The 12,282-nt window shown below is 53.3% G+C and overlaps 1 protein-coding gene across 1 annotated transcript in view; it reads left to right on the top strand.

Annotated features, from left to right (window-relative positions):
* Positions 1-5,744: 5,744 nt before the first annotated feature.
* Positions 5,745-12,282, top strand: part of PEPD (peptidase D) — a 119,790-nt gene continuing 113,252 nt past the window's right edge. Inside the window, exon 1 of the mRNA XM_010849282.1 lies at positions 5,745-5,820. Coding sequence (XP_010847584.1) covers positions 5,804-5,820 — 17 coding nt within the window. The 5' untranslated portion in view covers positions 5,745-5,803. The remainder of the gene's footprint in view (positions 5,821-12,282) is intronic.

Below are 12,282 nucleotides of genomic sequence, written 5' to 3'. Positions count from 1 at the left end.
AGAAGGAAGGGTAGACAGGTGTCAGGTCAGGAGACTGAGCAGTCACAGGTCACTCCAGTCCTGCAGGTGGCGCGGACAGGCTAGGTGGCCACTGGGGACATGGTCTGTGGGTGATTTCATGAAGAGTTGAAAGCAACTCCCTGACAGTAACCCAGGAGACAGGCAGTTGTGAACGTCAGAGAGGATTCAGTAGCTTGCAGCTGGGTAGAAGGAGAACCTATCCCCCCAGGAGATTTCTCTCCAGGACACAAGCCACAGAAACCAATTTCCCTGCGCTGGGACGCAACACTCCTACCTCTGAATTTTGTTCATTTTATCAAGATTTTGAAATGTGGTAAATAAAGTTACACCAATGAATAGCCTCACGCAACATGGCAAATGCAATAAAGGTGAAAGCAATAAAAGGTGGAGAGACCAGCCACCAGGCACCAATATGACTCCTAAGAAATAAAAGTAATTATCACCTGCACAACTCGGCCAGCCCATTCCTCGTGCGCAAAAGAAAACCATTTCAGAACTTTATTTCCTATATTGAGTGTTGATAATTGGATGTATTTATAAGTCTCTCTGGAAGAAAACAGCTTGTGATTTCAAGATGAGAAAACAGTCTTCCAAACAGTGAAAAACAATATATCCCCCATTTTCACACACACACACACACACACACACACACACACACACACACACACAAAGAGCTTGTTTCCTCCGCTGTTTTTAAGGTGCTGTTGGAATGATTTGCCTTTCCGAAGGCACGGTTCCATTTCTCATCTTGAATTGCCTCGTAGACCCTGGCAGAGCACACAGAGGGGACCACTTCATCTGAGCCGGTGACGGGGCTTCCTAGGGAAGGCCCCCGGGGCTGCTGCCTGCCTCTTTTCTGCAGGAAGATGGATACCCAGGTGGGCTGGGCGGGGCCAGCGAGGGCAAGAGGAGTGTGAGGTGGCGTGGGGGCTCCTCGGGGGGCTGAGGGATGGTGGTGACAGTTGTGGCGTGGCCTGGAGGAGGCAGCAGGCCAGGCTGGGCCCCGGAGTCGGAGAGCTACGGCTGCTGCTGCTGCTGACGTTGCAGAGGCTGAGGGCTGGGATCTGCCAGAACCGTGATGGAGAGGTGGCCTCCTGGGCATTTCATTTCCATCACACGCCTTCCTTCCCGACTCGGGAAGAGGTTGGGTTAGACTACACCACCCCCGCCTCCCCTTCTCACAACCCTCTCTTCTTTCTGTTCAGTCTGTTTACTGTTGGTTTTCTGAGCCCCGTCTTCCATTGTCAGAAAAAACAGAATCACAGAAACCTCACACGCCACCCCGTGTGGGGTGTCACCCTCTGAGGCTGGTGCCCCCATACAGCTGGCACAGAGCCTCTTGCCAGCTCCTCCAGCCCCAGACATGGACTCAGACCCCACTGCTCTTCGGCTCAGAAGCCCTCAGTAAACCCCCACTCATCACATACCCCCTGCTCTAGGCCCTCCCAGATGGTGGGCTCCTTGGGGATAATGCTGGGGGCCCCTCTTCCTCCTCTGCTCCCAGACCTCCAGGATCTGCACGTGGGACAGCTTGATAGCAGGGGCAGAGCCAGCATCCAATGTGGTGACACAGAGCCTTCCGGCAGACCAGCATCCTCAGTATGTAGTAGAGGATGGAACGCGCCCAGGTCCTGGCTCTTCCAGGGATGCCCCTGTGAGGCCCCGAGTCAGAGTCTGGCCAGTGGCCACCTCCGGCCAACCATCTCCAGGCAGCCAGCTTTCAGTAGTGTCCATGGAGCTGCAGGAGCATGGTGCCTGGGTTAAGCAGGGTGGGCAGAGCAGGGAAACCTGGCAGGACATGTTCTCACAGGGACAAAGGGAGCCCTGGGAGATCCAAGGAGAAGGTTTCCTGGGGCCAAGTTCCTTTGTGGGCTCTGGCTGGGGCGGGGCACTTCTCGAGAGTCACAATGCCCCAGCCACCGGACCGGCTGAGCACAAACACCTCTCAGCCACTTGTAGGGTCACAACGAGGGATGACTATTTCAGCCAAGGGTCTGTGACCGCAGAGGGGACGCTGCGTGAGGCCTGAGAGTGCTGGCTGGAGCTCTCCCTTGCTGATTTATACACTCTCACTCCAACCCTCTAAAATCAATCTTTCCCCAATTGCCTCCTGGCTCCCAGCAGTGTTCAGGGTCGGCCCTGCATGAGTAACTATACAATCTTCTCCCATTCCCAGGGCTGCTTCTCTTGGAGCCCCTGCCAGAGCCCTGATAAGGAAGGGGTGGGAGTGGGGGCAGCCCTGCCAGAGCCTCTGATGGGGAGGGGTGAGCAGTGGCGAGCAGCCCTCTGTGCCAGGCTCACTGGCAGGGCAAGCCCACCATCCAGACAGATATGGGTGGGCAGGAATTAGGGGCAGCCCTCTCCCTCCAGCACTGCCCGCAAACAAGGGCACTCTACTCAGTCAGTAGGTGCCCTCCCCCTATTATTTTGTGACTGTTTAGGATAATTACTTCTTCTTCATATTAATAAACGCTCAGAGCTGGCAGCTGGCTTAATTCTGACATATTTTCTGTCAAAAGAAAAGGTGGAGGGGTGGTGATTAGCTCCGGGGCAGGTTTTCCTTCCACAAAAGAGCATGAGAAGCTCATTCTGCTCAGTCTTTGTTGTTTTTAAAAACTGTCTCTTATTAGAGAATCAAGTTTCTCCAGCTGATGGTAGAAAACTGCTTAATGGAAAAGAGGGTGGGGGAGTCCACATTCTCAGGGCGCTGGGCTGGGCAGTGGGTGTGGCGCTTGCATCTCTGCTCAGCTCCCTGGAAACAGACAAGAGGGCAGATAGATCCTCTCTGGGGTCCTGCCTGGAGGAAGTGGGAGGCGGGAGGAAGGATGGGGGTCCCTTCCTTCCATCAAGTTTCCTTGGCTTTATCTGGGTCAGGGAGGTGGGGAGGGCTGTCTGGAGGAGCCGCAGTCTTCCATATGACTTTGGCCATTTTAGTTGTGCCACAGGCTGAAGGTGACTGGATGTTTGCTTGTGAAGTCCAACAGCAGCCCCATGAGGCAAGAACCATTAGCTCCCACCTGACAGATGAGGAAACCAGGGATGGTGCTGGGACTGGAAGCAGGCATGCTTCAAGTCACCCACCCTGCTTATGCTTTGATTTGCCCTCTCCACCTATTTAAGCACAAGCTGGAATCAAGATTGCCGGGAGAAATATCCATAACCTCAGATATGCAGATGACACCACCCTTATGGCAGAAAGTGAAGAGGAACTCAAAAGCCTCTTGATGAAAGTGAAAGTGGAGAGTGAAAAAGTTAGCTTAAAGCTCAACATTCAGAAAACGAAGATCATGGCATCCGGTCCCATCACTTCATGGCAAATAGATGGGGAAACAGTGGCAGACTTTATTTTTAGGGGCTCCAAAATCACTGCAGATGGCGACTGCAGCCATGAAATTAAAAGACGCTTACTCCTTGGAAGGAAAGTTATGACCAACCTAGATAGCATATTGAAAAGTAGAGACATTACTTTGCCAACAAAGGTTCATCTAGTCAAGGCTATGGTTTTTCCTGTGGTCATGTATGGATGTGAGAGTTGGACTGTGAAGAAGGCTGAATGCCAAAGAATTGATGCTTTAGAACTGTGGTGTTGGAGAAGATTCTTGAGAGTCCCTTGGACTGCAAGGAGATCCAACCAGTCCATTCTGAAGGAGATCAGCCCTGGGATTTCTTTGGAAGGAATGATGCTAAAGCTGAAACTCCAGTACTTTGGCCACCTCATGTGAAGAGTTGACTCATTGGAAAAGACTCTGATGCTGGGAGGGATTGGGGGCAGGAGGAGAAGGGGACAACAGAGGATGAGATGGCTGGAAGGCATCACTGACTCGATAGACGTGAGTCTGAGTGAACTCCTGGAGTTGGTGATGGACAGGGAGACCTGGCGTGCTGTGATTCATGGGGTCACAAAGAGTCAGACATGACTGAGCGACTGAACTGAACTGAACTGAACCTATTTAAGTGGCTGCTCTCTTCCCAGCTTTGTGGGGGCAAACAGCAGCTGTTTCTCTGTCTCACAGTCCCCGGTGGTTCTTTAGCTCAGCCACAGTGACCCACATCCTCGTCCTGACAAAGAAACAAGAGGCACCCCAAATGCCAGGTCTTCAGACAGAAGCTACTTCCAGCTGTAAGATAGCTAGGGGCTGTGGGCATGTGCTGGGCCCATCCTCCTGTCCACCCACATCTGCACAACCTCGTGTGGCCCAGGACTCAAGGGGTACCCCTTCCCACCAGTCCTGAGCCCCTTCCTTTACTGAGCAGGCGTGATTTACTCCTAAGTCTGCATGAACTCAGCCCCTGTGTGAATTTGGGTGAGTTATTTATCTCTCTGAGCCTCAGTTTCCTCATCTGTAAAATGGTATTAAGGACAAAGCCTACTTCACAGGGCTATTGCGAGTATTCAGTAAACTGACATTTGCAAAGCACTGGGGCACAGTAAGTGCTCCATACCTGTTAGTGTTACTATTATTCTAAGGTACCAGCAGCGTAGGGAGCTGCCTTGTGTCAACTACAAATTGGCACTTAACAAGAGCATTGCCAACAACTGAACGACAAAGGCATTTGCCATCTACCTCCATGGAGATTGAACCCCACGCTGCCATAGCTGTTGACCTTCAACAACCCCTGAGGGAGTTCAGGTTGGAGTGAGGCACTCCTTGCTCCAGAGAATCTGGTGGGATACGTCTTTAGATAGCTGGATGTTTTTAGAAACAGATTTTTATGATCTCAATTCTTGCATCTTCTCCTGTTTAGAGAAGCACTGAGTCCCTTCATGGTGACATCAGATCCTCATGACTAACAAAAACCCTTTAGTAAAATGAGTGCTTCAGGGTATTGAATGCCCCCTTCACCAAAACCTTATATATTGACCTTCCCCCACTGCTGCTTTGGAACAGTCTCTCAGAGCTATCTGAGACGCTGCCTCCCGGGCTGCAGTCCTCATTTTGTCCCAAATAAAACTTAACTTGTAACTCTCAACTGTACATCTTCTTTAGTCAACACTTGGAATATCTACTCACCATTCCCCTTCCTGCCCCACTTCTCAACTCTTTGGAGGACCCTGCACCCAACAAGAGTGCACAGCAGGGCAAAGGCGGGGTGGGGGGGGGAGGTGACCCTCTGATAGATTCTCCATCCTGAACTGTGCTCTCCCTGTGGCTACTTCTCCCTATCCCTACTCACTGGCCGCCCTGCCTTCAGGTTCTTCTCCACCAAGCAGTTGAGTGAGCTTAGAAAGGTCCCAACAGATCTGACTCCCCAGCCCCGTTTTCAAGGCAGTGCAAGATCTGACCCTTGCTCACCTCTGAGGCTGCACCTCCCCTCTTTCCTGGACACTGAACTTTTAGGTTACTTCATTTGCCCTGGCCTTTGCTCAAGCCACTTCCCTTCTTAAGCCAACCACTGTCACCTCGGCCCGTTACTAGACTGGGTCAGAGGCTCCTCTCTCAAGGTGTCTTTCCCCCTGGGCAGGCTGAGACGTCGAGTCAAGGGCAGCATCAAGGTATTCACTGCCTTGGGTATGTCCGCTTCCACTTTGAAAAGGCCTCTCTGTCCGCACCCCAGCCGCACCCGTCGCCTGCGGGCGACCAGACAGATTCTCCGCCTCCTCCAGGGCTCCGCCCCTCCGGGTCGGCGGGGAGCGCTTCGCCGGAGGGGACTGGACAGGGGCTCTCGGCCCCGCCCATCAAGCCCCGCCCTGGCCCCGCCCATCCAGTTCCGCCCCCCTGAAATGGGACCTGGTCGGGCTCAGCTGACGCCCCATTTCACGTGACGCTGGAGCTGGGGAAGCATGGCGGCGGCCACCGGGTGAGTGCTGCCGCTGTCCCTGGCCCTTGGCCGGCGGCGCGGAGCGGGGGCCTTGGGCCTGCCGATTGGACAGCGGGTGAGAGCCCCGCGCTGCCAGGCCGCGTACCCGCCGGGCGTGCAGTATGGCCGTGGGCAGCGCGCTTCTTCGCGCGGGTCGGTCCTCCGAGCGCTGGGCGTCTGGCTGCGAGTCCCCTCCCTGGCCGCTGCCCATTGCCTTCAGGGCCGCCGTGGCGCTCAGGCCCCACCCGCGTGTGTGGTGTCCCCACTGTACGGCCGAGTTGGGTCTCGGATCCACGCTCGCGTTCAGTCACGGAACTCCGATGGGAAGGCCGCGTTGCCAGGGTGCTGGGGACCTGGGGATCTGGGGAAGAGGCAGCATTTGAGATGGCCTTGGAATCCTCTCCCCTAGCTAGGTAATTCCACTCTTCCTTCAGGGCCCAGATGGGACCTCCTCAGAGAAGCCTTCTCGAAGTACTTTTCCCACTCTTAGCTGCTGCTGCTAAGTCAGTTCAGTCGTGTCCAACTCTGTGTGACCCCCTAGACGGCAGCCCACCAGGCTCCCCCGTCCCTGGGATTCTCCAGGCAAGAGTACTGGAGTGGGTGCCATTGCCTTCTCCACTCTTAGCACCACTTGGTAAATAATATAGTACCTTAAAAAAAAAAAAACAAAAAAACAAAAACCAACGAACCTGTTCTTGTCTTCTCTCCGTTTAGAGTGTGAGATCAGGGCCTTTGTCTCCTTCACCCCTGGCCTCATTTGCCTTGCACACATGCCTCATAAATTCTGCCCAATAGAAGAATGGTGAGTTGTCTTGGTGGAAGAAAGTGTGGACAGATGGGCCCACTGAAGCATTGGGGAGTGTCCCAGATGAAGGAACATTCCAAACAAAGGTTGAGAGTGTTCCAGGGACAGGGGACAATGGCGTGTGTCCCTGTGCTGGAGGGCATGGTATCCTAGCTGGCTTTTCTAGACTTTGTCCTAAGGGACTGGGACATTCCAAGGGTTTTAATCTGCTCAGATCTGCCTTTTAGATAACTATCTTCTGAGCTATGTGTGAGTTCAGGGCAAGACCTGGGCCTGGAGATGCTGGGGCTGGAAAGGGGTGTGGTAGATAGAGCGAAGGCATTGCCCTAGATGCTAGGCCAGAACTGAGATCAGAGTGGGGAAACTGGTGAACTAAATGGGTGTCTCTCTTTGGAAGGTAGGGAGAATGGCAACAGAAAATGGCCCCCTTAGTTGGCCCCCGAGGTTGGGAGAGCTTAGGACATACAGATCAAACACATAATAGGCCCCTGCTGTATTCCAGAAAGTGTACTGGGCCTACCCCTAGGCGTTCACAGACCACCTGGGTATATGTCATCCATCTGTCTGCCTCTAGTCTTGATGAGTGCCTTGGACGGGCACGGGTTCTGAGCTCAGGGGAGAGTGTGGGTGGGCTTCACTCCCTGGATGGCATTTGTGCTAGTCCTTGAGTAACCCTCAGGCAGATAACTGTGCTTGCTAAGTCTCACATGAATGTCACGGAATCCTTGAGTACCCCTCAGGCAGATAACTGTGCTTGCTAAGTCTCACATGAATGTCACGGAATCCAGGGTCAGATCCTTGAACCCAGCCTGTGACCCTGTCTTAAAGAGCAGAGTGAGCAGTAGGTGCGGGCCACCCAGATGTGGTTCTATTCCCACTGTATCTGGGCTACCATGTGGTCACAGGGAGTTCCAGTTGCTACATTTGGGTTCAGGGCTCCATGCTGGTTTGAGGTCTGCTGTGCTACCAAAGGTACAATGAGCCAGGCTGGTGATTGGATGGGCATGAGCCTAAAGCTGGCTGAATCCTGGAGAGAAGGCCTTTATAGCAAAGCTGATTCTCTGGGCCATGTGCAGTAAAAACTGACTGACAGAGGTCTTGGAGAGGTGTGTAATTGGCAGGGAGACCTGAGAGGTAGCTTCCAGAGCTTGACAGGCCCTCCTTGGCAAGAACCACCCTAGGCTGGTATTGGTTGCCCTGCTGGACACTTGGAACCCAGCAACTTCCTTAGGTGGAAGAGGCTTTGAGTGTGTTTCCAGCAAAGCTGTGTCCTAGTATGTCTGGGGGGGCTTGAAGAATGGCTTTACTGCTGTCATTATAGTCCCCCCCCCCCCCCAGACATACTCAGGGCATATCAGAGCATCAGGCATAATGAGGCACCGTGCCACCGAGTCATAGCCACAGGCTCCCCAGGAGTTGAATTTGGTTGCCTATAGAGTCCTCCCTGAACATGGAGCTTCCCTGGTGGCTCAGTGGTAAAGAATCCACCTGCCAATGCAGGAGATGTGGATTTGCTCCCTGCATTGGGAAGATGTCCTGGAGAAGGAAATAGCAACCCACTCCAGTATTCTTGCCTGGGAAATCCCATGGAGCCTGGTGGGCTGCAGTCCATGGGGTCTCAAAGAATTGAGCACGACTTAACGACTAAACAACAAGAGTCCTTCCAGATCCTGGGCCCCGGGAGGCCAGGAGGCTGAGGTGCATTTTTGTGCTCCATGTGATTTGGGGAGCAGTGGAAGCCCTATGCTAGCATCTCAGGTTCAACTGGAAACTTGAACTGCTACTCTGAGGAGTGTTTCAGGGTTGATCCTGCTTTGTCCTACCAGCCTGGGCGAGGACTTCAAGATTGAGACAGGGTTCCACAGCCCCCAGAGGGTCTGCTGTGAAGTCACCTCCACACCCCCACCTCCATCCCAGGACACTTGGTGGAAGGTGTCTTCTCCTTGAGTCAAGCTTTGCATGGACAGAGTTGAAACTGCTCGGCTTTAGCCAGAGCTGCTGTATCGGTACCCCTCCTGGCTTTTTCCTTTCTCCTCCTCCCTCTGCCCACTCGCTGGCTGGCCCTGGACTGCCCTCCTCCTCTCACATATTGTTCTCATACTTGCAGGCTCAGCTCAGGTGGTACCTCCTAGAAGCCTTTCCTGACCTCCTTCCCCCCACCGCCTCCCTGATTTGGACCTCCAGTCAAAGCTTCCTTCTCAGAACTTCAGAATCCCAGTTTTTCCCTGCTGGCAGGATGCTTTTCTGCATCTGCATGCCTGCCCATAGTGGTCAGGTGAGGGGTTGCTCCCCTTCATGCCTCTGCTGGCATCCTTAAGCCCAGGGACTACTTCAGTGTGTGTCTCTAGGGCCCCGTGACCGCCTTGTGATTGGTTCTGGGTGACATGGTACCTAATGATTTCTCTATATTGGTCCAGCATGCCATCCTGCGTTCCATGGAGCCCTCAGAAATTGAGGAAGGGAGCTGTGGGCGGGAGTGGGGACAGAACTCTGAACAGGATGAAGGAATAGCTTTAGCTCTGTGAGTGACACTGGGGGTGGAGGGCTGCTGCCCAGAAGGCTTTTGCCCAGCGAGGAGCAGCAGGTGAGCTGTCCTGGATATGTCCCTGTGGGTTCATAGGTCACACTGGAGTCAGCATTTCTGGAGAGCAAGTATCTGGAGGAGTTAGATTCTGAATCAGAGCCTGTCTCCACCCTGATATGAACCTTGTGCTCTTGGAGAAGAGACAATGGGCTGACCTTGGGGGCTGGGGTGAGGGGTGGGTCTGTGGGAGGCAGACTGGTCAATGAGGGCCCCTTTGCTCTCCCAGGCCCTGTCTGAGGCCTGGTCTGCCTCCACACAGGTCCCTGGGTGTGCTTAGTCCTGCTGACCCTCCTCAGGAGAAGGGTAGGCAGGGTGGGAGATGCCGGCCAGTTGCTGGGAGGCCCCTTCAGCCAGGGTGAGATGGCCAGCCTTGCTGTCAGTCAGCCAGAGGGTTCAGTGCCTGGCCTGAGCTGGAGGCTGTGGCTGAGGAATTAGGCTGGTCCTTGGCTGGCCTCTCTTGCTGGGAGCTTAGCAGCATGGCCCCATTCAGAAGTGGTGTCACATCACAGGGCAAGGATGTTGTTCTTATCCATGCTATGGACCCATGGGCATCCATGAGACCTTTTTATCCCTCCCAGCATGATTCCCAGGTGGCTCAGTGATAAAGAATCCACCTGCCAATGCAGAAGATGCAGGTTCAATCCCTGGGTCGGAAAGGTCCCCTGGAGAAGGAAATGGCAATCTACTCCAGTATTCTTGCCTGGGAAATCCCATGGACATAGGAGCCTGGCATGCTGTCGTCCATGGGGTTGCAAAAAGTCGGACATGACTGAGTGACTAAACAACAACAACAACATGATGAAATAAATTACAGAGGAGGACTTCCCTGGTGGCTCAGACGGTAAAGCGTCTGTCTACAATGCAAGAGACCTGGGTTCGATCCCTGGGTTGGGAAGATTTCCGGGAGAAGGAAATGGCAACCCACTCAGTACTCTTGCCTTGAAAATCCCGTGGATGGAGGAGCTTGGTGCAGGCTACTGTCCATGGGGTCGCAAAGAGTCGGGCACGACTGAGCAAATTCACTTCACTTCACAAGGAGAACCAATTATATAGGAACACAGTTACTAAGATGTTAGGAAACAAATTTGTGGTATAGTAATATATGCTTCTTTATTAACACCTTAAATAGTAAAAACAGCAGGTCTAATCTTAATGTTGAAGTAGTTATGAGTAAAAGTGGTAATCTTGAGATATGGTGACATCAATAAGGTGACATGAAAATACTTCTGATTTCTGTTGATAGATTCTTGCACTGCTGATACTGTTGTGGCTTTTGCTTATGTTAATAACTGAATAAAATGTTAATTTGAAAGAGAGATTAGAGAAAATAAAGATATAACTTTTTTTTTTTCCCATTCAAGTAAGTGGAGTCCCTAAACTCTGTGCATTAATCCCTTGGGTGAGAACCCAGCAGGTAGCCATTGAGGGAAAGGAGAGGTGGCTCGGTACTGAATTGGGGGACAGGAGAGGTTTTCCTGGGCATCAGTGTCACACCTTCCATGGGGGCAGGTCACTGGCTGTTTCCTGGGCTCTGGCTGTTGACGGGGTGGGCTGGCCCATGAGGGCTAGAGCTTGTTCTGTGGGTCTCTTTGATACCCTGGAGTCTTTATCTGCCAGCCCCTACTATCTCCCCTGGGCGTTGCCCCTGCCCTTGGCTGCCTGCAGTAAAATGTGCCTTATTTACACTTGGACTTGGAGATGACCTGGCTTTTGCCTTTTAAATTCCAGATGCCAGTTAGCAAAAGCTCCAGCAGAAACCAGGTGGGGATGTTTTATTAGTGCTGCTTTTGCTGAACTTGCAGGGAGAAGCCACCTGTGATGGCTCTGAGCCCAACATTCTCTCTGAGGGTTGGTTTATGCCATGAGAAATCAAAGGGCATGTCTCTATACCCCTGGATTCTGGGGTGCCCTGCAGTAATAAATGACTGCAGCCGTCGGCCTGCCTGGGGGCTCTGGCCAGGCTGCCCTTCTCTGTTCTGGCTGAGCCCATGCAGGATTAGGTAGTATTGTCGATTTCCTTTGCAGCAGCAGCTCATGCTCCCAGGGAGGGTAGCTTGTTGAGTTTCCTGTCTTGACCTGGACTGCTCGGCCCTTGGGCCAGAAAACTCCTGTCCAGGTGCCCTGGGGAGTTTAGGTCTCTCAGAAAGTTCTGGATAAGATGAAGTGAAAGTCGTTCAGTTGCGTCCAACTCTTTTCGACCCCACAGACTAGCCTTCCAGGCTCCTCCGTCCATGGAATTCTCCAGGCCAGAATACTGGAGTGGGTAGCCATTCCATTCTTCAGGGGGATCTTCCCAACCCAGGGATCAAACCCAGATCTCCCGCATTGTGGGAGGATTCTTTACCGTTTGAGCCACCAAGGAAGCCCAGATCAGATGACGCCTAGCCCTTCTGAGAGCCTTCCAGGTTCCAGGGATCCAGGGATGCAGTGTCAGCTGGTTTTGTTGTTGTTTCGTTGCTAAGTCATGTCCGACTCTTTTGCAACCCCATGGACTGTAGCCCACCAGGCTATTCCATCCTTGGGATTTTCCAGGCAAGAATACTGGAGTGAGTTGCCATTTTCCTTCTCCAGGGGAGCTTCCCAACCCAGGGATCGAGCTCACATCTTCTGTATCACAGGCGGATTCTTTACCACTGAGCCACCCCAGGAATTGGTACCTGGTGTGTTTAAGGAGGGAGGTGGGGCGGGGGTAGGCAGAGGGAGCTTAGGTGGGTGGGCTCTGCAGGCTGGGGGCCGAGGCTGGGCATTTTTAGGCACTGGTGCTGTTGAGGCTGCATGGGTCTAGGCAGCTTTGGCCGGGGCCTCTGCAGCGGTGCTGCCCCTTCTGTGCTGTCAGGAGTCCAAAAAGACGAGGCTCTTTCCTGAGCCCACCCTGGCTTTGCTGAGTGAGGGGAAAGAATTGGGGAACACAGGGACTCTGTGCAGGGGTGCTGGTGGCTGCACTTTCAGTTCCTGACGGGATGGCCAGCTGGGATGCTGGCCTGTTTGTGAGCCGTCACCCCTTCCTTTCATCCTGGTGCTGAGCATGGCAGGCAAGTGGCCTGGCTGAGAGGAAGCCCTGGCCCCTTGTGTC

The sequence above is a fragment of the Bison bison genome, unplaced genomic scaffold (genome assembly GCF_000754665.1).
Source record: "Bison bison bison isolate TAMUID 2011002044 unplaced genomic scaffold, Bison_UMD1.0 scf7180017864280, whole genome shotgun sequence".
In the NCBI taxonomy this organism is placed as follows: domain Eukaryota; kingdom Metazoa; phylum Chordata; class Mammalia; order Artiodactyla; family Bovidae; genus Bison; species Bison bison.
This window is presented reverse-complemented; position numbering and strand designations above follow the sequence as displayed.